The sequence below is a fragment of the Pezoporus flaviventris genome, unplaced genomic scaffold, assembly GCF_033815535.1.
Source record: "Pezoporus flaviventris isolate CSIRO_AGI_PZ_B2104156 unplaced genomic scaffold, CSIRO_AGI_Pfla_v1 ptg000002l, whole genome shotgun sequence".
NCBI classification, from domain to species: Eukaryota; Metazoa; Chordata; class Aves; order Psittaciformes; family Psittacidae; genus Pezoporus; species Pezoporus flaviventris.
Genome location: NW_026892550.1, coordinates 37,476,738 through 37,502,889, shown reverse-complemented (window position 1 = coordinate 37,502,889; position 26,152 = coordinate 37,476,738). Strand labels below are relative to the sequence as shown.

At 40.1% G+C, this 26,152-nt stretch overlaps 2 protein-coding genes across 5 annotated transcripts in view; both read right to left on the bottom strand.

Moving 5' to 3' along the window:
- Positions 1-26,152, bottom strand: part of NEK1 (NIMA related kinase 1) — a 180,611-nt gene that overhangs the window by 9,959 nt on the left and 144,500 nt on the right. The gene's annotated exons all lie outside the window — the stretch shown is intronic.
- Positions 7,772-15,196, bottom strand: CBR4 (carbonyl reductase 4). 4 transcript variants are annotated; one of them, XM_061475328.1, is made up of 6 exons: positions 15,125-15,196; positions 12,360-12,501; positions 11,696-11,816; positions 11,095-11,231; positions 10,335-10,469; positions 7,772-8,963 (listed from the first exon to the last, which is right to left on the bottom strand). In XM_061475328.1, exons 2-6 carry the CDS (start codon positions 12,499-12,501, stop codon positions 8,785-8,787), a joined length of 714 nt encoding a protein of 237 aa, XP_061331312.1. In that variant the 5' UTR covers positions 15,125-15,196; the 3' UTR covers positions 7,772-8,784. The 4 variants fall into 4 exon arrangements, with proteins under 4 accessions (XP_061331312.1, XP_061331320.1, XP_061331324.1 ...); XM_061475336.1 differs by lacking the exon at positions 15,125-15,196 and adding an exon at positions 15,037-15,117; XM_061475340.1 differs by lacking the exon at positions 15,125-15,196 and adding an exon at positions 13,235-13,316 and having other exon boundaries at positions 11,696-11,813.

Here is a 26,152-nt window from a genome sequence, read left to right as displayed (position 1 = left end):
GAATTCTCTCAGCACTTGAGTGAGTACTGACATTACTGGTGATCCTGCAGCTTAAGTCAGTAGAGCCCTGCCTGCTTACAGTGAATTTGTCTTTGGCCCAGAGACGAAAAAGCTGAGACTGCTCTTGTGAGCTGGTTGAAGATGAGGTCATCATCACATTTTGCCTCTGTATATATGTACAGACACACTTAAGTAGTAAATCACATCTCTAAGCAGCAAAGTTGTTTTTATGAAAACATTCAGCTGTACTGTTACTTAGTTACTGGGACTGTTTGGATTTACAAATTCAGAGATAGAAGCGTGGCACAAGAAAATGACATGCTTTCCAAGCCAGAAATCTGAAATTCTTGGAAGCATCAAAGTAACATTCAGAAGTTTAATCTCTCTCCACCAATTACAAAGATAGATAGTATGACCTGAAAGTGTACTTTATCATTTTATAGCACCAAAAAAAGAAGTCCTAGCTTTGTGCAAGACTTCAAATTATTTAGGAAGCTCATCACTCCAAGCACATTCAGAGCAATGGAGGAGTCAGTGCAACTCCATTCAGGATGATGACAGACACCTTTGTCAAGATTACTAACAGCGAGGTGCAAAATTCCACATGCATGAGGGTTTTTCAGCTGGTAGTGTTACTTAACACACAGCACCTTTATCCTGCACCTTCACAACCCCAGCACCCCTTAGTTAACATACACCATCTCTTTCCATCACAGCCCACTGGCTGCTGGGGACCAAAATCTACTATAGTCCAGTTTGAAACCCTAGCTTATACATCATAGCTGCTTTCTATATTGCAATTAGGTTGTATGTAGTAAACACCTTGATTCTCCACATGTGGGCAACTACATCCTTACCTCTGCAAGAAGCCCAAACAGATTTAATACGTAAGCAAGTACTTCATGAGCTTGTATTACCCATCATGTCATGATGCTGAGGGGATGGCTGCATGTTCTGGCTGGCTGACACAGCTGCCAAGCCCACATGGTACGGTAGAGAGGGACTGGAAAAGCCTGCTCAATCATGCACGTTGATGACAGACCCAATTCACAACTCCGATGTACATGAAGAGGCAGGATTTGCTGAGATGTAGCTCCATTTCTCCTGAGCTGGCTAAAAGAAAAATCCCTCCCCCTGCACAGTTTCTCTGTCTAAACCCAACTCTGAGCACACAAGACACGAGGCAGATGAGAACGCAGCTCCTGCCCCAAGCAATTTACAGTCTGTTCCAGCCAGCACACTGTACTCTTTCAAATGTCTTAAAGCTTGTAACTCTAATTCTGAACTAAAGACACAGTTCGCACCCTTTTACAGAAGTGATTAATACATTAAATAATCTCATCTGCACTGAATCTCTAATAAAATATCAAGTGTTTGGAACATAACACTCTTGAGCAAAAAAGCCAGACTCCAAGCAACAGTACCTGTGCTCAGTGATTTCAGCAGCTATATGGTGGATGAAGACTAAGGAACTTCAGCCCAGCACCATCAGGAAGCAGAAATGTTTGCTTTGTCAAACTGCAGTGCAACAGGTAAACCCTGGGGAAGGGTCAAGTCTCACAACCACTGTCACTTTCTGGTTCTGTAGTAGCATAAATGGGCCCGAGGCAGCTGCAGAATGAGAAAGGAGAAAAACATAACAGCACACGGACACTGCTCAGAATGATTACACTGCTTACAGCAGGAGCTCGGCAAATCTCATCACACTAAGAGGACTGGGGTGGGCTTTTTTTCGCCTGATCAGTTCTGTTTTACACACACAACAAAACATACTCTCAAGTCTTTTTTTGGCCAACTTTTGGCCCAGCTATCACAGAGTATTTCCACAGAGAACCACGGGTACAAAACTACAATGTCAAAGACAGGATCTTTCCAAGCTACTGCAAAAGGTGGTGAAAAATACCTCGGAACACTTCCCATACAACAGACTACATACCTCGCTTTTACTGCAGACTGAGAACTAGTGGCTTTTGGGTATGGCTGAGAACTAGTGGATTTTAGGTATGGCTTTTACCTGCAACACTTGTCTGAGTATCTGTTGCAGTCGTTTGTGGAAAGGGCCTGTCTAAAAAAAAACACCCTGCACTACTCTATAGTATAACGGACTACTCTGGTTTTATTAATGTATTAGCTCACTTCCTTCTACAACAATTCAGAATCAGATTCACTAAACATTTTTGTAATAAAGCTACAATAAAAGTTTTATTAAATTCTGTATTAACCTCAGCTGTACAATCTCTGACTAATTACTAATTCATGTTTATTCTATGTATGTTAATGTAGAATAAACAAAAGCCTAAAATCAAATGTAATTCTATCAGCACAATTGTTTTGAAATCCAGTGAGGTCGAACTGTATGTGACTTATGTCATTTCAGGTATGGAACAACAGCAGCTGTCAACAATTTCAGTTTGTAAATTTCCAGAACCACTTTCCACTAGGCAAAAGGCACCACGCTGCCAATAGAAGCAAGGATTTAACAGAAAACTTAGCAAACAGCTTTGCAAAAATGTGTAGTAAATTAACCTCACTAATATTTACAAATCAACTGAATATGGCTTCACTGCAGAGCAGAAAGCTTAGCGTAGGCTCCACTTGGTGCTGTGAAAATGATGGTGAACTATAAACTACAGGCGCTCTCTGTTCTATATGCCTTCCAACAAAGAGCTACAAGAACCTGCAGAGAACAGATGCAGTTCTGGTCTACTGCTGCAAGAGACATCTCACCATCAGAAATCATATGTGCACACTAAATGGCATCTACACAAACCCAGGCAATGTCTATATTGTTTCATAGGCCTCCAGGAAATGTTCAGTAGAAATCTACCAACTACCTGAAAAAATAGCCTAAAAAATCAGACCAACAGCATCAGGAATTGAAGCACTGCAACTTCAAGCTTTTGTCAAGTCTTCAGCATATAGGCAGAGATTTCTTTACAATACAGCCTCCAACATACAGGTGCAACATGTACTTTTAGTGAATTTAGCATTAGAAACACAGTGCAGGGTGATGTGCAAATAAGAACTCCTAAAACATCAAACCGCTTCCCTGCCACGCTTCAACAGTACCATAGAACCAGCTTGCAGCTATTCCTAAACAAATTGTTCCAAAATAACACAGCAATTCCAAACCTGCCAACATGCCAGGCCACCTCAACAGTGTCAGCCCCACTGTAAGCAAGGGGAGTGACATCCACACAGCTCCTCTGGCTCAGTTAGCTCAGTGACATCTGCTCCCCCTGCTCCCACTGACATTACCCCAATGCGCATTTGATGATAGTAAGGTTCAGTAGCTTTTACCTGTGTATTGTCTTAACGTGTTTGACATCATCATACCCAAATTGGCAATTTCTTACCAGATCAAGTAGGATTTTGATTTTACAAAACTGGTAACAACAATGCCAGCCATCAATTTTGTATCTACACAGGCACTTCCCTGAAACTATATAAATAGACTAACCAACTCATCACCAATGTAGCAATGCCTTAGGATAGACTGCCCTCAGGAGGCCAGAATGAAGTCTCTTCATGGACGTAACACTCGCTCACTCAGCACGCAGTAACTCCGCAAAGTTCATATGCTTGTGTTACCATAAAAGAAAGCCTGCAGAAGCTGTCGCTCACAACAGCTCCTACTCATAGCTGCAATATTTAAAGAACAAACAAGCAAACAAACCAACCCTCACCAACAGTCTGTGTTCTGCTAGAAATTTCTACTGATGATAATCATAGAATCACAGACTGGTTTGGGTTGGAAGGGACCCTAAAGATCATCCGGTTTCAACCCCCCTGTCATGAACAGGGACACCTTCCACAAGACCAGGCTGCTCGGGGCCCCATCCAGTCCATGAGTTGCAATATATGCCTCAGAAGCAGGAAAGGACTACAGCAAGTTCTAAACTACAAACACATTTCCTGAGAGATGATAAGCAGAAGGAAGGCTCCAATGACCTATCATCTAGGAGAAAGGAAGCATGAGAGTAGTCCATCATCTTCCCAAACACTGGAAAAGTGCAGAGAAGAGATACAAAACAATACACTTTCTAGGCCTACAGTGTGCTCCAACTGAAGCCCAGAACATGCAAATCTCACTACTTACAAAGTTTAAACTGAGTCAAATGTCAACAGAACGGTTTTAAGTTTCCTAACCTGGCAGTGACAAGGCAAGGCATGTAAATGAGTAAATACCACCACACACAGTCTTTTAGCAAGGATTTCACTTCTGAAGCAGGAATCCAGCTGAGTTAAAAAACCCTAATCAATAATTCTGGATGAATCAGAAAGGGGCTGCTGTACAAGAGGACTGTGTGCTGAATTAAATGACAGCTGCAAAAGCAGCCACCCTCAAAAAGAAATTCTGGGAGATGGTGAAAGGCCACGTAGGTACCATTGTGGGGCAGGAGAAAAGATCTGGAATAAAATGTGGACTCAGTTAAAGACCAGACCTGGGTAGCAGCTTTCTTTAAAATGCTCCCAAAGGCAGATGATGAAGTTTCAATGCATGCTTGAAAACAGCTGTAGGAAGAGGGGTATGGATTCTTTAGGAACTGCAGAAACATGGAGTAGTGGGAGTTTGTAAAATAGTTCATACTAAACAACAACAAGAAGAAAGTAGGAAGATGTATTTAAGAAAAGATTATAGGAATTTTAAGCAAGATAGCAGGTGAAGAAACATCAGATGAGTAAGAGCACATGCTCTCACTTCCACTAGGAATGGAATCACAGGAACTCTGTATGTCTATTAAGAGAGTGGACTGAAGTTTCCCAAACTCAATTGAGAAACAATGGTAAGCCAGTCAAGCATACAGTGCTACTCAGGAGCACCCACATGGAAAAAAAAAAACAAACTCAAACCATTTCTATGTAACTTGGCTTACATGCTAGCAGCACAAGACCTGTCTGTTTCTAAATGATGGACAGTGACATAATAGGCATACCAGAAACATGATGGGAGCAAGACAAATAAGCAAGACATTGATACAAAATACATAGGAAAGTCATAATACTACATACCAATATATTAGCTCATCAGATCACGTACGGATTCAATTTCCATGCCCTATAATGTAAACTCTGCTGTTAGACAATATTATTAGCCACGCAATTAGGATGAGGGCAGTAGCTATGACATCCAAGATCTGTAAGGCTAGCAGTGTAACTATCATGAAAGACAACACTTACCAGGAGGTTGGATACATGTCACACTGAACTGGCTAGGATTGATTTTTTAACATACTTTTTCCCTGCAACTGATCAGGGCCACCCACCTCTGGCTGAGTCAAGGTGCTATTTTCAAAGACTGGCTTTGGGTGGTTCTATTTCTGCAAGAATACTGACCAAGTTGACTAGACTTCCATAAAAAGGAACATCATAAAATAAGGAAATATGCTAACATGAAACTAAACAGACAAGTCAAAAACTAAGATGCAATGATTGATGACAACACTGAGATTGTACACCCCGAACTTCAGTGTGACTTTAAATACATGCACCGAACTGATCTGGTTTTGTGGGGAGAGGGAAGATGACCTGGATTAAAAGCTACCAGAATTTAAAAGCCAGCCTTTGTAAAAACAGCAGTCCAGCTTTTGCAGTCAAACACTGAATGTAAAATTTATAGGCAGATCAGCACATACAGGAACAATCTACAAATGCGCATCCACATCCAAACACTGCCTCAGGAACAGGAACCTGCCTAATAAGGCAAGCAGATGATCAAAATAAAAAGTGTTCAGGGAAGGCCACAGAGGAAAAAAAGTCCCCAAACTCTGAACAAAACCTGGAATCAGAGTTTGGTGCCATGCGGAACTTGATGAAGGGTTTAACCCTCAGAACAAAACACCAGCAGAGTTACGGAGGAAGAGTGACAAATGGCCAGGGCTGGGGACTATCACTCCCTAATTCTAAAGGAAACTTCTGGGTTAAAACTGCCTCATTATCAAATGACTGGAAAATGGGAAAAGTGACAGCAAGCTTTTGGGAGTTTAGTGAGTGAAATGATCACTTGTTTTCTCAGAAGAATTTCCAGAGGGATGCAGGAATCTACAGACTAATTTTATTTTTCTGTACTTAGCAAACTGCCAGAAATTTTTCTAAAGCCATAAAAACAAGTGGGTAAACGTACCTAGGAAAGTCAGAGTTGCTTTTGCAAAGGCAAGTCATGTTTGATAAACATTTTAGAGTTTTTCTGAAGACTAAAAAGAGATGAGAGTAAGCAAATCTAATAGAGCACGCTTAAAATCCTGAAAGGCATTTGACATACTCCCTTGCCAAAAACCATTAAAGATGCAGTGCTGCCAAGAAGAAGGAGCTGTTGTATCAGTAAATTGTTTAAAGATAGAAAAGGGTGTGAATCAGCAGTCATTCTTTCCTAAGGACATGGACTGCCAACAGACCACCACAATCACCTATGCTGGGGCTAGCAAACTACAACCTATTTATAAGGGTTCTGAGACAGCAATTTCTGAAGCCCACAGTACATTCCAGTAGCACAAAGTTACTTAAAGTAATAAGGGATGAAGGAATTAAAATAATTGCAGAACTAAGGAAATCGGTGTCAGAACCAGCAGACTAAATTCACTGTAGATAGATGAGAACAATTCACACTGGGGAAATATAAAAAATCAGACCTAAATACATAGGTAAGGAAATAGACTCCAAGTTGACCAGTAATCATTCAGGACCGAGTTACTGTTCTTAAATAGCTTCTGAAAACGTAAGTGTAAAGGCTAGGAAAAGGCAAAACAATTACACATTATTTTTGGAAGCAATATAAAACAAAACATAGAATATCCTATGGTTTGTTGGTTTATATTTTTTTTTTAAAAATTCAGGTTTTATTCACACATATAAACTAAAAACGTCATTACAATAACTTATTTAACATTCCCTTACTCAAAAAAACAGGCGATAATAACAATTAGGGTCAGAACTCACTACAAGGAAATTATTTCTAGCTTCTTACCTTTGGCTTCCGGTCAAGACATGTCACACAGGCTTTGCTTACAACATACTAAGGACAGGTATGGGCAGCAGCCAAGTTACTGACATATTACCACTCAACTAGTAAAAACAGGAGTACCAGCTGCCTTTCCCCACCTTTTTCTGAAGGCACCTCCAGTGCCTTTCAAAAAGAATCCATCTATTCTCTGACCAATTCTATTAAAGAGAAATATAATTAGCAATTACATTCTTGGTGCAAAGACAGCTTTGTGTCAGCAAACAACATCAGCAACAAACACCACCTCTCTACAAAGAGATAACAGTAAGATAAGGACTGCTGGAAGGACTACCTTAGTGGTATTTTATATTCCAAAGTCGTAACACAACCAACTGTAAAATCCCCTGAAAACACAACCATTCCTTATACTATTTCTCAATACATACCTGCGAGAAGCTTGAACATGCGCTGTTTTCTGGCCCAAAGACAAGATTTCTCAGCAGCACAAAGGAAGAAAATAACAGACTTTAAAAAGACACAAAGTTATCATCAATGGTATCTCTTCTTTCTGTACTTTGGTTTGTGCCAAGATGGGAAGCAATTTCGAAACCTGAATCAACATCTGGATCATCATGCAATGAACACTGGAGCTAAAAAGTGAAGGTCCTAAACCACATTCATAGTTTTCTTCAGAGATGATGAAAGCATCAATTATCAAGAATTACTTGATCTCAATAGAAAAGCCTGAGGTCAACTTTTTGGTAATTTTTCAGGAAAGGAGAAACAGTCAGAATCATTTACAGCTGAATAATTACTCTGCTTCAAAAGCTGTTTTGAATAAAATAAATGGCTATTTTATTGACTATACATACATATTAAAAAGCATCAACACAACAGTTGAGCTGAGTGCTCAAGAAGATACACAGCAAAACATCTTGACTCCACACTTTGAAGTGATACGTGTTTTTTAAACATCTACTGAGTCACTGAAAATTCTTTTGTGCAGCAAAGTCTGCAGCTGTATTGCTCACACCAGTGCATGTGCAGATCAAACTCAGAATATTACAGAAATCAGCAACTCCAACAATGAAGCAACAGTCCTTCAACGTATATAAACACACACAAGGGCTACTGGATTGAGTGCTATACATACATTCAAGAAAGGGATCAAGCAGGTTTTGTCTTTATAAAAGCATACTGCATATAATTAAATGTCCTAAAGGCAATGCAGGTATACTTAAGAACCAGAAGTTCACGGCTTTGTAGTGTTAGCTACAGACAAACAAAAACTCAAAGGAAACTTTGTAGGGACTAGCTGAAGAGAATAAAAAATTATGCCATTTGCAGTCTTTGCCCTACATGAAGAGCTTGATGCAATCACATGTGCCAACCAATAAACATGCCTCCACGCTCTATTAACTTTAATGTAACATGATCATTTGAATAAAATCTCCACTTTATCCCAAATTCAGAATATGACTTCATGAAAATATAGCGCTTTAAAAAAGTATCAGCATGTTACTTAAAACTATCACCATAGTAAAAAAACAGATCTTTTTCAAATTGTTACATACACAATTGCCTTGTGAAATCACAGCCTTGTCCTCACAGAACTTTCTTTCCAGGCTCTCTCCTTTTACCGCACACACAGACTTCATAATACCAAATGAACTCTTTCAGGTAGCTGAATATACACACTGGACTTTAACACTGCTGAATTTCTCTTCCGGCTAAGTAATGTCAAGTCAATTACATACATCAATCTTCAGCTGATTTTCACCCCTCTCACTTTGATCAATATAGATACGTATATTACCAAAGTCAGTTCTTATTGAAGGTAGTGTTTAAGTCATAAGCTGCAAGCCCCCATCTACAACTAGAATACTCCCTGTAACATAAGGGGTCTCTAGAAGAAAGACAACAGCTTGTGCAACTTCATGAGGCTCTCCAAATCTTCCAAGGAGAATTGCTTGCTTCAACTGATCTTCTTCCAAATGAGCAGTCATCTCTGTGCGAATAAAGCCTATGACAGGAGAGACATCTGAAGAGTTACCTAACCTTCAACTAAAATTCTTCAGTGGATTTTCCCCAGAATGCTCCAAAGTGAAATGTACTACCAGGATTCAGCACCACCTACCATTCTTCAAAGTCAGTCCACATCATTTTATGGCTAAGACCAGTTTTTTACCTAACTATTAAAATGTCTTCTGTTTTTGGGAGCACTGATGTAATAATCAAAAAACACAGATCCATAAAAGTCTTTTGGTTTTGGGGTTTGGGTTTTTTGTTTTGTTTAAAAATGGGTAACTAAAATTGGGTCCCAAGCCCATATTTAGTATCACTTTTCTGAAAGATAAAATACACTCATTTCACCAAAACATTCTCAATAAAAACGCAAGTATGGAATCTCTGGAAAAAAAAAACAAAACACAACAAAAAAAACAAAACCTACAGCTTGCAAGTGTTTCCGTTATATTTTAGAACTTACAACAGCATTTGAATAATTTCTATTATAGCACTCATTTGAAGAATATTTCTTGACATTTTTAAAGGACATTTCTGTCCTTTGAATTTTCAGTTACCTGAGATTCAGTTTTGTCTGCTGCACTTCATGAAGAAGTGCATGAAGAGCTGATTTTACCTGCTTTCTTGCTGCCACCAAGAAGGTAAAGTCTCCATTTTGCTTTCCACTGCACAACTCTGCCCCTTTATGATGGCTCTGGACCCTTCAGTGAGCTGCTCAACTCACTAAACAATGAAGACTTATTCCTGCCTTAGTACACAAGCTAACCTGGTTTATGTAGCGGTCTGAAAGGCATCAGAGGTACCACAGCAGAATACACAGCTGTGAGTGGAAAAAGTCAGAAAAGACAGAAAAGGTTTTTCCTTATGGGTGGCAATTTGCTTTGACTAGATCATCTTGTGAAACCACAGCCTTGTCCTCACAGAACTTTCTTTCCAGACTCTCACTACAGGGAGAGACAGGGATGCTTTCATGCCAGCTTCTCATGGTCTTTCATGACTCTCTGATAACGTATAAGCATTCCCTAGCAAGAGATGAAGGCAGTTGCCTATAATTAGTTCTAATCCTTCCATTGGCAAGGACGGCAGGTTTTGAAGGAGGAACAAAGAAAAAAGACATTTATTGTGTAATATGGATAGAGGAACAGGTAGACACTCTTCCAAATTTCTCAGTGCTACCTTAAAAAGACTGAGGGTTTTGTGAAAGAATGTATTATACTTTAAACTTGTAACAATACATTAAAAACGTTTATTTTCAAAAGCTGATAAAAATAATAGCGATTTGTCTTAAGTTGCTTTCAGAGTACAGCAAATATCCAGCAGTCTTGATGTAAGGAAACAGTCAAGGATGTAGGAATCCCCCAAAACTTACCTGGAGCGACCACATTGACTCGAATTTGCTTTTTCGCTACTTCTTTAGCAAGGGATCGTGAAAATCCAACTAATCCTGCTTTGGTAGCACTATATACACTTTGACCAGAGTTGCCTTTAAGTCCTACAACACTGCCTAGAAATAAACATCAAAGAGAAGATTAAATTACTAATTTGAAATCTCATACTAGCTTCATCATTTTAGTTTTATATTTGGAATGGAAAATGAGATTACAAGAAAAGGAATTAAAAGTACATTACTAAATGTACTTTATAGCCTACTGCTGGCATAAGCAAATCCCTCAATTATCTGTGATTTTTGTGGAATCCATATATCTTATGCTGACAGGCACCAGGAGAGGAAGATGAAATGCTTCCTAAAAAATATCCTTACACAGGAGAAAAAAAAAAACCAAAAAAACAGAAAGAAACCAACTGTACCTATTTATTTGACTCTTAGCTACTGACTAGCAGCTGGTAGATTTAGCTATCGAAAGAGATGATAAAGAATGGTAACATTTTTTTTTCATTCAATAAAATGTGATCTCTGAGGCATTTATTACTGAAACAAGATGGTTTTACATTTAGAAGTTGCTGAAATTACACAAAAGAATAAACATTCATAAAAGAAATGCTAAATACAGAATGTATAATTACAAAGAAAATAAGTCAATTGCAACAAGTGTCATTTTAATATGCTACACGTGCTAAGCCTTCCTAGAAAACTAGTTCATAGAATTCAACTCAGATAAGGAGCTTACCTATATTGACAATAGCACCTCCCTGTTGCTTAATCATGTTTTTTACAGCAGCTTTGCATGTCAACATTGTTCCCAAAAGGTTAGTGTTAATCTGGGCTACCATATCTTCAGGCTTGGTTCTCAGCAACAAACCATCCCTGACAAACAGACAAAAGAAATCCAGAAAGAACTCACTGTGCAACCCCAATGATCACATTTACTCATAATAAAATATGACTGATGAATGGAGTATCAACGGGGATTTATACGGTTCTATACATTCTAGCATTCAAAATTGTGACACTGCAAGAAAAAAGCTAGCTGTGCTTCTGGTAACAAAGCCTCCTCTGCAGAGTGGTATCAAACATTGTTTTGGATTATTTCAGGGGGAAGAAAGGGAAGAAAGAATAACTGAAGGGGAACTCAAACTCAGAATGCAGGAACTACAGTGAAACTTGTATCTTAGATGTCATTACTGTCATCAGGAACAAAACATCAGTGAGCACTTCATGCTGTTTTCAGATGTAGTCATTAACAACACATTACGTGCAAAGGCCCTTAGCACTTTACAATAAGAAGCTGTCATCTAGAGTTACATATAATCTTGTAATGAGTAACTAACCTGTTGATCCCAGCTGCATTAACCAAGTAGTTAATAGGACCTAAATTCCTCTGCATCTCCTCAAAAGCATTTTGGACTTCTTGTTCACTGGATACATCGCACTTAATTGCCAGATGCCCTGCTATATTGAAATAAAGGCACATCATGGTAATAGGTCAAGACGGTATGTTGCTCCTAAACCTCCTTCAGAATTTATCAACTCAATTGCAAAACCAGATGTTGAACTAGTTATAACTTGAGGAACCTATTTAATCTCCAGAGAATTAAATACAGACAATTTTTAAGTATTTATTAGTTATGTGACAATTCCTTGTTTTAAACTTTTGGCCTTTTGAAATCAGAAGTTCAGCATGAGCAGATTGGTCTCAGTTCTGGCTTGGTCAGAAGCCAAGGATGACTCAATTCATACCACCTCCCTGTTGTCACCTTGAACAATTCCTTTCATCTTACGATCTGAATCTTGTGGATAGAACAGGCAACATACTTCACTTTCCCAATGAACGCTGCAAAAACAAAATTGTACAGCTTTTCTTCCAAATTCCTCAACCTTTATTTGCCTTTTCATCTCATTAAACGATGAGGTTTATTTAATGACTTATGACTTTTACAACTTGCCCAAGCACCGAACAGTGAATAAATAACTGCAAAGCAGCGGCACACTTACCACCAAGACTATGTGCAGTGGCCTGGGCTACTTCCAGATTTCGACCAATAATCGCCAGGTGGCAGCCTTTCTGTGCCAGTAATTCTGCGACAGCTTTTCCTATTCCCCGGGATCCTCCAAAAATGGCGCAAACCTTTCCCATCTGCAAAAATAATTCACAAGTTATTTATTTATTGCAAATAAACCATGAATTCCAGGTCAGTATAGCAAGGGAATAACCACTGTTCCTGTCAACATTACAGCCTTTACTAGTTTGTAGCACTCTGTAATATCAGATTATAGAATTATTGATGTGTTAATTTCTATTCACCAGAAAATAAATACTTGAACTAAATAAGACACTACTTCTACAAAATGCAATTTAATTCTTAACGATTTATGAACTACTTACAAAATTATGTGTGCAACCTAATATTTCAATAGAACAGAATGGTTTGTGTTGGAAAGGACCTCAAAGGTCATGTAGCTCCAACCCCCTGCCATGAGCAGGGACACCAATACTAGCATTATGGTAACTTAACAGGTTGATGAAATATATGATTTATATATCTAAATGCCATAATCTATCATTCAGAAGTTTATTCAAAGCCCCGTAAAAGTTATAATTGTACTGTTCTTGCAAACACTATTACTACACTACAGTCATTTAGCCTCAACATCTCACTCCACCCTAAGTATCTGTGCTGGACATCCACACTGCAAACATTACCGAGCATGACTTGATACTACTGTATTTACACAAATTTACACAATATTGTATTATTTAATACTAAGTTAAATTATATTATGTTTTACCACTAGCCCCAGGTTTGTTTCTGCCTTTGAAGAAAAAAAAGAAAAAAAGCTTTTTGAAATGTGAAAGGATTCTGAAGTACCTCACTTAGATGTTTAGGAAGGAGTGCAAGAAGAAAGTACTTCTGTAGAATGATCTTTTACCCTGCAACCAATAGAAACCAATCAGCTGTTCTGGGATTTTCTGAGGAGCCAGAGGCAAAATCCAAGCACTGGTAATGACTCTCTTTTCCATACATTTGAATAAACCCTTTTTTAACCTAATTATTCTTAGTTTCCATAACATCCTGAGGCAATGAGTTTCATTATTTGTGGAAAAGTACTTCCTTTTGTTCTTAATTTACTGATTAGATACTGTTACACATTTCTCATATCATCCCCTTACTGTCCATAACTTAAGAGGCTACTCTTCTGTATTATATCATCCCCTCATGTCCTACTTCAGGTCTATTTAGTTACTCTTTCAGATATGGAAGCCATTCTGTACCTCACTGAAGACTGTTCAAGCTCTTAATCCTGCCAACCTACCTGTTGCCTTAATTAGGCCTATTATACTCTTTCTGATATGTGATAACCAGCAGAGCACAGAGTGTTAAGCATACAAGGGCACCATCAGCTCATGCAATGGCATAATGATTTTTGGTCTCCTGTGACAGGACCTGAAAGGTCCTTTTCTGTAACAATGGACAGGTGTTTGTCTGCTTCCACTGGCAAACTGAAATCTCCTTCCTAAGAGCAGTAAGAGGATTAAATACCTGCATCTCAGGTGGTGGCCCTTTTGATAGAACACATACAAAAAAATATCCTGTGTGAAGACAATTCCTTAGTGACAAAAACGGGCACCACTCCCTCACCAGAAAGACTAGTCTTCTGGCTTGTCTTTGCTAGGTAGCTAAACTGCAAGAGATGAATCAAGAGGGTTTGCACCCCTGTAACTACAGCTCCTACTGCCTTAGCAGACTAAAGGCACAATCAACCAACCTATGTTTCATTGAGAATTTCTCTTCTTAGAAACAACGTCTCAGTCTGTGTTCTCCATCATAACTGAGCTCTTCTTTTCCAGAACTGCCACAATGGCTCTAGGAAGCTCTTGCCTACTCATTGCAGCAAAGCTGTACTAAGATTTCCTCCTTCATATTTTGTTACCAGCATTGGGCACACCTACTCTCTTATCTGAAACACGGAATAATACAGATTAGGAGGGATCTCTGGAAGTCATCTTGTCTAACTCCTCCACCCACAACCAATGTCAAGTGAACCATCTTATGCTGTTTATAAATGCTGACAGACCTAAATATGTATTTTCTGAATAATTCTGAACATGCTCAGCTACACAGGACCCAAAAAGCTGCCTGTGGGAAGAAAGCTTCTTTAAAACCTGTCATTCTATCCTTCCGGGTCCCTTTGAGGAGGGGAAAAACCTTATGGATTCTACTCTCAGAAAGTCAAGTCCTTTCTGCATTAACCAGGTATGTACACGGAGAGCATAAGGCCTGCTTCCAACACTGCACTACACAATGTGTTTACGCACTGAGGAGCCATACAGGTTCTTCGGAGCTGTGACTTAGGAGAAACAAACTGCACCCGCAGTAACGGTACTATATTCCTCGGTCAAAGAAAGGTGGAGAAACATCAAGTGCCCTTTGAGCACCATGCTCTTCCAGGTCGCCTCACAGAGCACACAAAAACCTGTACCACCTGTGTCTTCTTCGGCCGTTTTCTTTCACAACACTTTGACCCGTGCCCGGGCCGCCTGCCGCCCACCCCTGCGCGCCCTCGGCCGCCTCAGCCCGCCTCACACTGCCCCTCCAGGGCACCGCCCCAGCCTCCACACTCTCACTGAACCTTTCCTTCCTCCTGCCCCGTCTCGTGGGCTCCCACCAACCTCCTCCGACCCAGGGCCGCACTCCTGGCCCTCCCCGACCGAAGCTCCTCCCGCCTGAAGGCCACCACCCCTGCGGCTCCGCTCCCACCACCGCGTTTGCGCGGCCTCAGCACGGCTCCGGTCCCGCTGCCGGCGCGTCTCGGCCCTCGGGTTCAAGGCGCGGTGCACGCCGGGACGCGTAGTCAGTACGCCGCGCCGGTGCCACGGTGGCAAGGCGGCTGGGGGTGGTGTCCGCCTCCCGGCACTCGCAAAGCGCCGGCGCGCTTCCCACCGTCCCCGCAGTGGGGAAGGTGGTGCGGCACAGCAGTCTGAGGGAAAAACAGCTTTAGGCGTATTTCAATTTACCGCCTGGTTTCTGAGAGGCTTTGTGTTTGCGTTCTGTCCCAGTTCGGCTCAGTTCTGAGCTCAGCACAGGCGGCACGAGCGTACGGAATGATGTACAGAAACCACCCGTCTGCAGAAGCCGCTACTGGTGTAGCTGCTGGAGAGGGAGCCTAGAGGTGCTGGCCCCCATCGTGCACCCTCCCAGGCGCGTACTCGCTGCATAGGGCATATGCTGGCATTACACTCTGGAGAGGAAGACGCACACGGGCAGGCCCACTGCCATGGCTTTGGCCCTGTGTATGCCTCCCTTCTCACGGCTCACAGAGGGACAAGGCCTTATGCTTTCATTTTACCCTTAGATGAGACATAATTTACTGTGATGGTGGAGAGGCCCTGGCACAGGTTGCCCAGAGAAGCTGTGGCTGCCCTATCCCTGGCAGAGTTCAAGGCCAAGTTGGATGGGGCTCGGAACAACCTGGTCTAGTGTGAGGTGTCCCTGCCCATGGCAAGGCGGTTGGAACTAGATGATCTTTAAGGTCATTTCCAACCCAAACTATTCTGTGAGTTTTAAAATGTGTTTTACTTCTAGGTACCCGAGCAGCATCTGTCTAACTTGTACTGTCCACCTGTACCACACTTCATGCCTACCCGCAGTGTTCATTGCCAGAATTTATATGGGGCACAAAGTAGCTGCCTTACTCTGAACTGGAGCTTTCTGTCCCCTCCTTGTTTCCCCCTTCATGTACAAAGAGGTGTTTCATGTGTAGACACATACACATGGATGAATGAGGATTTTGTCTCCACTTTTCACATTTCCTTGCCCCCAAATCACTCGTATCTTGGGTGAGGCATCACTACACCAGTAGAGTTAAATCAGAAACACTTAAAGGGTAGATAAACCCAAAATACAAAACACCTGTGAGTTCCCATTTCCAAAAGAAGCTTCATGATACGCAATTAAACTAATGCAAACACCTGCTATGTTTTAACAGTTATACTGTTAACATTTATGTCTGATGATAAGCCGGAGGGGTTTCTGTGGACTCAAGTCACACACAATGGGTAAATTTTCACCTTAGAAATAATAGTAAAGCCCATCACAATTGTGTATGGGAGTACACTTTTGAATTACCTTTGTTTGTTTTCTGAGAGAGAGAAATACTATTAACAGGTTCCACAGAGTAACAAGTGTCCAAATAACACTGAACTTTCTGCGAGCTCAGTGGGAGCATAACCTCGTACAGTTCAGGCTTGAAGGCTGCTATTCAGGATTTCAGATTATAAATGGTTCCAGGGGAGCTGTAGAAAGTTTAATAACATTACCTGTATTTGTGTAGGATTCTTTTTCCATGGATCATTATGTACGTGCAGAAGGAAAAGGAGATTTAGGCATTGCTAAACAGATGAACATCTGTAAGAAAAAAAGAAAAAGCCTTTCAGAAAAGCTGTTATACAAAATTAGCTTCCTTTAGAAAGTATATTTATATGTATATTGCAAGCTGGTTCTGTTTTCAAAAGAGTAAATGGGATTTTATGACCCAATGGCATTTCAGAATAGGACATATTCTGAAAAGCCAGAGGTCCCAGTGGTTGAATAAGGGAAGGCATAGAGAGCTGAGACTGTGGCTCAGAATATTCTCTCACTCAGACTTTTGCTTTCTAGCATAGCTAAGGAACAGGATTCACAGGGAAAATTATGGCTTTTTCTTCAGGTGATACACATAAGCAAAGTAACACAAAAGGGAAAAAATTACCCTCAGTGATACAGCGTGTTTTCTGAAGATGCAGATACTCCAGAGGGAGTAACTGTGAGCACCATATTGTATGAGGACAGCAGCAGGCATATTTTATGTGAAAATTTTGTTAGTAATTATGACTTTAACCTATTTGTGACCTGTGTTCTCATCCAGAGACGTGACCCATCCTGGTAAGAGATACAGAAAAGCTGGTCATTGCTGTAGGGTTAGGACTTTGCTGACACAGGGTAAGCTCAAATTTCACTGTATTTTTTCTTTAAACTGTTCTAGAGTTGACAAAGTAAAATCTTCTTTTCAAGACTCCGAATCTTGTCAATTAACTTGTTTTTAAAACAAGCAAAACAAGCTGTCTGTTCATTCCTTGGCCAAAGTGACATTAGCTTTTTTTTCCAGATGCTTGGTTAAATCATGAGATCAGATGGTCTAAGCAGATTTCATCTGAGCCAGTTTATTCACACTGATTTCCCATTAAAGCAAGATGAGCTAGTGGAGCTCAAGAGAGAAACCAGTGTCATACTGAGTACCTCCCCTTTCTGGGGGACAGTAGGCAATACATGAACTTGATCTGATAGAACTGCCCCATCCATCATGTCCAGAGCTGTAACAGCTAGTTCAATGCTGGCCATTATTATTCCTGTCTTTGCTTTAATGTGGAATTACAAGCTAACAATTGTACAGCTCTATGTGACCACATATACACACATTTGGAACCTGTTCATAATACACAAAATCATACAGCTGTCTTTCCTGAAGCCTAATGCATTCGGGCGTTAAAAACACTCTTCCTAAGAGAGTTTTCATTCTTCTACACAACTGCGATACTGCTTTCAAGTAAATATTTCTCTATTAACAGGGGAAAACCACAATATCCTCAAACAGGAAAGGATGTTTAATGTATCTAAAAGCAGAAAATGCAAATCAAAGAATAACATCACAAAACAGGGGCCACTAGCCATTTCTGTAACTGAGATCCCCTGTATCCGCTATCTGGGTTTTGGATTTGAGGCTAGATTTACAAAGGAATTTGGTGCTAATCATTAACCACATTGGTGCCCAAAACTGTGGTCTCTTAAATTTCCTCCAAAAGTCACACATGAAAGAGTAATGCCACTCAGAGGTCCAGCACCATTTTCACCCTGATCCCTATACTGCTTGTGAAAGCATACCTACCATGTTATATGGGTTTTGCATAAGGCCTGAGACAAAGCAGCTGGAGAACTGGCTGTGTGTGTGGGTCAGTCCCATTTTAAACAAAAGCCTGCTGTCTGGAGCACTTGGTTAAAAGAAAACCTCTTTTCAAATCTTCTGTCTTACTGGAAATGTGGTCACTAACTACAGTTTCTCACAATTGAATAAGACTCTCATAACCGTCAATGTGAAGTGGTTTCAGTTTATAGAAACAACTACAAAAAATTAAAGTGAGCCACAGAAACTTGACACTACAGCCAGATGATTACTGTCCAGAGATGTAAGAGCCTGGGGATTAAGCATCTATTAAAATCCACAGTTCAGTCAAGAAACTATTCTGCTTTTCAACAGGCATATTAAAAATGACCTCTCTCGGTTGAGTGTGGTGATGAGGGCATGTATATGGGATGTGGGAGTCACAGACTTTGAACAGAATTAAGCCAGTGAAGAGTTTAAGAGGTTTCCTTCTTCACCTCTAGCAAGCTCCTCTAGACTATAGAAGAACAACATCATCAGGGCTCCTCACGATTTTCTAATTTGCCTGGGCAGCTTAGTACTGAAGTTACTGACTGCTCCTGTCAAGCCTAAATCACCCCCTTCTTCAGAAATGAATTTGGGGATATGCATTGGGGAAAATCAGGTCTAGTAACTAATTATACATATATATGTATCTATATATATACACACAGGCATTGTACCTACCTCAGCCTTCTAGGCAAGTGATACAAAGCCTGAGATGAACTCCTGAGGAAAAAACAACCACCTAGTTGTATTACAGAAAAAAACTCCCCTCTCCTCCCAGTATTTTGCAACTTGTCAGACTTTTCCAAGCCACACCAGTTCAGATATTTAAGGGTCCGATGACCACACTTTTACATTTATTTCTTTTTATGACCCTGCATTCTGTTTTGTTTTTCTAGGCAACTCAAAATCTGTGCTGTATTTGTTCTTCTGTTGTAAGAGCAAACTTTTCATGCCAACATGAAGTTGTCTGTATAATATAGACATACTTTTTCAATAAACATGTGGGCAAACTTTTTGCTGTTAACAAACTTATTCACAGTACCCCTTTGAAAAGTCTTTCCTCTAAAAAACCCTCCCAAGACAGAACAAAACAAAGCTCGCGCAGGTTACCTAATGTTTTCTTATCCTCCTGGCTAAACAGGTTTTCCCACTACTAGTATTATTTCACACTTCAGTGTGAGGCCCCTGTTTAAGTTAGCACTGTCACTGAACTGCTGGTGTTTTTAGTGAGAAGTCAGGCATCACAGAGGCAACAGAGAGAAGCTTGTATTATTGCTGCTTAATCAGTTGCTAAAATCATAGAATTATAGAACAGCCAGTGTTGGAAAGGACCTCAAGATCATCCGGTTCCAACCCCCCTGCCATGGACAGGGACACCTCACACCTGCTGGGCCGGCCCGGGTTGGTTTTGGTCTGATAAATGCACGCGTCCCCGGAGGTCGGCGCTCATTGGCATGTATTAGATCTAGAATTAACCACAGTTATCCAATGAGCAGGAGAGGAGCAACCAAAGGAACCATAACTGATTTAATGAGCCATTCGCAGTTTCACTGTACTACCATGTGTACTTAGACATGCATGGCTTAAGCTTTGAGACATTTCACTTCCATTGCAACCCTGCAGCACCTTACACATTAAAAGAAAACAACTCCACCATCACCCAAAACCACCACCACCCAAAAGCATCTTCCAAGAAACATTCTATCACCCATTTAGCCTCTGTCTACAACTCCAGTCTGATCACAGGCTTTGGCCACTCCTACTGTGTATCAACAGACTTTGGACCAAACAGATGGAGCAAAGATCTCAGCATCTCTCAAAATTGCTTGCTGCCCTTCATACATCTGACTCCTCATGTAAGTACTGCACTGTCATGGAGCTTATCAGTGTTTAGGTTGTAAGTACTGAGCTCCCAAGCCAGAGAGGACTGGGAACAAGGAAGAAGTAGAAAAGCTCAGCTATTCAGGAAATAAACTTACCACTTTCTGTACAGTCCCTCTTAGAGAAACAGCTTTTTAAAACAGCAGAGAGCTTCACACAGAGCAATCATCATCTCCCAGCAAGGTAATTTGGAAAAGAAGCAAAACTGACACCACCACAGAAGGACACGTCTCACTCACAGCTGTCTCCACTGACCATTTTGTCTAGAAAGGATATTTTTTGTGTATTGAGTATTTTGTAAGCACTAATAATATCCACTGGAAGTCTGGTACAAGAGTTCTGCAGAAGTGTTTGAACACTCATGACTGAATAACCTTCCCCCTCTTCTCTTAGAGGCAGTTTATTAATTGTATATCATATAGAAGCAGTCTCAGGAACAGCATTTAAAAATAGCTAAATGCCATTTATAAATAAGTCCAGGGTCTTGCATGATGTGTTTTTATTTCGTTTATCAATGCAGTCTTAAATTCCCTATTCTGCCTTACATAGTCTCACCCCTACTGCCATTCACTACCTACTTATATAAGCTGCAAAGCAAGATCCATGGCCAATCATTTCAATAATCAATTTATCCTGTAAAAAAGAATGTTTAGCTATTACTGCAGTTGCTGATGGGGAGAAAAGAGTTTTTGAGAAGTATTCCTCAGCAAAGGCAACTGGATTTAAGCTCCTAAGCATACAGAAAACTGCTCTCAGCATTAGGACCAACAGAAAAAATTCTAGCTAGCCAAAATTTCCTTTGCGTTATGATAGAGAAAGTGTCAAGGTTTTCCTGCTGCAACATACCACTACTCAGAGTCTCAGGTTTTGAATCACCACAAATGGTACAGGCAAGTCCAAACAGTTGCCTGCTTTAGTCTTGTGATGCAGTCTTCTGAAAATTTACTCCATTTATTCATATCTACATTTACTGTCTTAAAGTTTGCTTTGCTGGGGAAAGAGAAGAAAGTGGCTTTTGGGGAAAAGATAACAGGGGAAGAGGGCAAAATCAGAAAGAAGGAGGGGGGTTAAAGATGGAAAGATTCTACCTAATGATTTGGACTGAACTCATTAGGGTAAGGAAATTCAACTAAAGGCCTATACTTCAGGAATAGAAAACCACAGTTAATAAGCAACATGAGCTGGTCCTTCACCTCCCTTCTCATGAGAAGCTCAAAGAACTTCTAGAAAGTCTTTATTTTAAAAACACAGTAATTAGCCTCCAGGAAGTAGCAGGCCTGAGACACATGGAAGTGAAATACTTCCATGATTCCTCCTAGTGTCTACTGTGAAATTTGCAACATCCATGAAAAGGAAGAGACCAAAAGCTATTTGAAGCAGGAAACTGAAGGCATATCCTCAAGTGTTAAACCATTTCTATAGCCTCACCTGTTTTAGCATATGTTCATTATGTGACCATGAATATGTTTTCAAGGTTAGCCCTAATGAGGCACAAATTTACTGAGTACAGGAATACCAACTTAATGTAGCACATCTACTTACTGACAGAGCAGCAAGTCAAGGGACTGTGTAGTCATCCCCCCATAACTGCAAATAGCTGTGATCCTAAACATAAGGACTTACACTGGCAAAACTACAGCTGATGATGTGCCAGCAATGAGTGTTGAATGCAGTCCATAATAAATGGCAACTGTGACAGTGACAATCAGTCATATCTCAGAGACTGCTCACCTCCTTTATCTTCACCGACACTACAGGAAATGTCAAAACCAATATTCTTTACAGCTGTTACCCATTTTGCAGCCTGAAACACATACAGTAATACTTGGAGAGCTTTCAAGGAACTCAATTCCCAGCATTCAATTTTCTCTATCAGATTGTCCAAAATAAATCTAGTTTCTTATCGCATCTCCTCACAGAAATACTTTGCTGTCATTTCATCCTGCTTATGTACTTAACTGAGTAACTGAAGACTTCATCTCCTTGTGACATACAGAAGCCCTTACTGTTATTAATGTCCTTCCAATAAAGTAGTAAATCATAGTAATACTCAATCAGCTGCTTAATGAGGTAGGAATTAGGTTATTAAAGATGAAAAGAGGCATTTTTAGATCACTGCTTATGCTATTTTTTAATTTATCACAGTGAATGGTTTCTTTCAAGTATTATCAGAAGCAATTAGCATCCTTCGACAGAATTAACTACTGCTCGTGCCAGGCTATGTCAGATCACGTAATATTTGATTATATAAAATGCATACCTTATTTCAACAGTTTTGTTTTTTAATCATTCCTCATAGGTTTTGACTTTTAAGGGCATAGTTTATGATAAGATTCTAGTACAAATCAAAATTCTGAGTTCTTTCTAAGAGGTCTGGTAACCACTCCTGCCTGACCACACACAGGTAACAGTGCGCCTTGCAGAAACCCAGGATGGCACAAGCTACTGTCCCTAAAATCCAGAAGGGACTTCTGTTATGAATCCTATATGGTTATTCTATAGAAAAGATAATTAAGTAATTACTCAAAGGTGGAAAAAAAAGAAAAAAGCAAAAAAGCCCTAACTGTTTAGGAGATCAACCTAGACGATGAGTATTTTACACACTATAACTATATTGGCTACGAAAATGCAAAAGTGATGAACAACTCTCCTGATTCAAAGCCACATGATGCAGGCTGATACAGCTGTAGGGTGCTATAGGAGCCTGTTTTGAGTTTCTTTTTTCCAGAACAGGGAAAATTCACATATATATTTTAAGAACAATTTTTTTGGTTTTATCCTCACTTGCATAAATCTTCTCTCAAAGATTATGTATTCTTTCTATGCTGAACATAGAGAATATACTGTGTTCTGCATATTGCAGTGGCAGCAGCTTGTCCACAGCTTGCCTGCTGTGGACAAGCTCCCCTTTCTATCAGAGTTCACCCTCTCTTTATCTAGTTTGTACACATCGTGTTTTTTCTTGACAAAAGATACACTGTCCCTCCCCTCATCCAAATTCTTTCAACAAACACAAAACTCTTACACTATCATTGCTTGAGTAGGGTACTTTTTTTGTTGTTCTGAGGAGCACTGAAAAATAAAACCAAAACCAAAATTTAGGAATGAAGTACTTTTGCCCATGTTTGAAATCATTTTAAAGAAAAGCTAGAGGTTAACTTTTCAGAGAGTTATTTAACTGAAACACTGGATATTCTGAGAGGATTCAAACTAGTATTTCCCTCCTAATTTTTGCAGTTTAACTACTGAACTGGAGAAGATGCTGAAGTACAAACCAAGATTTTATCTAAGACCCTGCTATTTTCCCAAAGCCAGATAGCTGGCATCTTGTCCCAGAAGAGTCTCTTCAGCAAGAGGTTCATTAGGCATGACCTTTTAAGCTGTACCTGCAGCTCCAGCAATCTTAACCAGAACATTCTTTTCCTTATTCTACATGGTTATTCCCTTTGTGTTTTTCTCTCTTTCTAGTAGACAAAAGGAGAAGGAATGCTTCTCTTTCCATCTTACAGGAAAAAGTCATCTTTACTGTCTCCAGCCATAGCCTTTTCCATGTTGCTGACAGGCTGAAGATTGTCAAGCAAAGCTGCCTGAATCTGGACTTCAGTGTCTATCATTGTATAATACCCCACTGCATCATGCATTTCCACTTGGATCATAATTATTTTAGGCAACCTATCCAAGTGGGTAACATTTCTGCTGAGTGTGCAGTGTTTACATAGCATAATTCATTTCTGTTTACTTCATTGAATCATTGTTGAATTTGAGGATGCCTTTCATAAACAATTATTCTGCTCTAATAGTAACAAGTAACACATTTGCTTTACAGACACCTCAGTGAAGCACTCCCGTCAACACGAATTGTCTGTCACGTGCTTTTAAATGTTTTGAAAAAATATGGTATGCCATCTGGCTCCCAAATGCTCATTAAAGCCATTGGAATATGAGTGTTTAAGGAAGCTAACGTCACATGATGCCCACCACTTTAAAAGAGAAAGAAAGAAAGAAAGAATGTATTTGCAGATGATATGCAACTAGAAGAAAAGGAAGTGGTAAAATTTTGTTTATAATTTAATTTCCTATGACTAAAAACATGCCAGCCATTTCCGAGAATAAAAACAGATGACAGCTTCTGTTCCCAGGAATATATGGTCTAAGTTCATTTTCCGAATGACATCAAGAAAGGAAAAAAATCCAGCAGGAAAATGGGATGCTGAAGCCATAGGCTATTTAGGTTTCTCAGGGGAAGGATGTCCCTATGAACTGAGATTCAGAGGGCATGCTCCAAGTTTCTTTTAAAGCTTCCCAAGTCACTTAGTTTTTCTGCTCTGAATGTCAGTTCTCCCCTCTTTAATTGAGGCTAATGGCTGTCAACTCCCCATATTGGCACAGCCCCAAGGAGAGATCTCCCACTCTCTAGTTACTGTCTTTTTCTGTGGAAGCACTTTTAAGCCTTAATGTAGAAAGAGAACTGCACCTGCAAAAACTGAATTACCAGATACGGTTTCAAACCCCATTTGGAAAGGCATCATCCTGTATCAGGGGAGTCGCTCAACTAATGTTTCATGGGAAACATAAAAATAGATTATGGAAAATTGGAGGAGTTTCAAAAAAACAACCAAGTATTTAATGAAAAAAAAACGGGTTTGACATTAACTCTATTTCCTGTATTTTTTCAAATAAGATTTATCCTATTTACTAAAAACTAGACTATCAATCATTTGCTGGAATGTAAAGCAAATGCTTTATGAAACAGTTTTGGTTTTTTTTGTGGCAAAGTGCATTTAGCTTCAGAAGCTGTTAAATATATGTAAATAAACAATCTGTTAAATAGATGTTGAGCAATTCTACTTATGACATATTGGTCCACTGCCTTATGACAATGATGCAAGAGAAAAAACGAGCTGCAATCCTGCAGAAAAATAGCCCAGGGAGTAAAGGGAAGGAGAACACAGATAATCAAATGGGTAAGAAGCAAAAAACAGCATGGCCTCATCCAGTAGACAATAGAACAACATCTCCTGAGTAACATGTGGGCTAATGGTGGGTAAGTTTTCTCCATTCTAAGAAACGGGTAATGTTTTGTCGACTGACCTTATCCAACCTCCGCATTTTCTCGAGTCAATGCATAGCTATTTTTAGCAGAACTCTGCAAATGTTTTATAACCCATTTTGGCTGTAAGGCCACATCCAGTTGCAACAACCTTCGTAGCTTTAACTAATCCAGGCTTGTTATTTTGTTAAGCATTTGAGGGCTAGAGGGGAATACGCTGGGAAATAAATAAGGCACTGAACTCCACTTCTGGGCTGTAAACGGAAGCCTTTTGCTCTAAGACTTCTGTACTTGCCACACCCAGAAATCATGATTCCAAAGACAAGTCCGTCAGTGAAGGGGGAGGCTATAAGCAAATATACTTGCTGCCACACTCTTGTGTTTTGCCATCTGGAACTTTATAACACAGCAGGAGGTTTCAAAACAAGATTCTTGTAAGTTAATAAATCTGTTATGCTGACAAGTGGGTCATTCTGGTTTTGGCAAGACAGACTGCTCCTTGAGGGACAAGAAAACCCATGTATGTGGAATTAGTGTGCTGTGTGTGTCTGTGCTGGCAAATTTATGTGAATGTGAGACAAGCTATTGCTGGGTAGCAGTTTCTAATGAGCGTCCCTTGGCATGTGCAGGGCAACCATGCAGAGATTCATTTGATAATAAAATGGATATGCTACAAAGGGCAGGATGCAGTAGATATTCCACTCATGGTAACTCAGAAAGCAGAATACATTTGGAGATCTTTATCCCAGCTGAGAAATTACAGTTGTTACTAATACTAACCACTTCTTGTGTATTTTATCAGCCTAGGAAGTAAATCAGTAGTTCGTTTCTGTCAAGAGTAAAAAGCATACAGGACAGCATGCTGCCTGATGGTGTCAGCATCCCAAGTGTT

Bases quoted from the DNA above. Each gene is read 5' to 3' on its own strand.
- CBR4 (XM_061475328.1), bottom strand. From the start codon at position 12,501: ATGGGAAAGGTTTGCGCCATTTTTGGAGGATCCCGGGGAATAGGAAAA. The intron at 10,470-11,094 runs GTAAGCTCCTTA...GTTTATTTCTAG, and splicing joins AGGTGCTATTGTCAATATAG to GCAGTGTTGTAGGACTTAAA. The intron at 8,964-10,334 runs GTAAGTTTTGGG...CTCCTGTCATAG, and splicing joins AGTCAATGTGGTCGCTCCAG to GCTTTATTCGCACAGAGATG.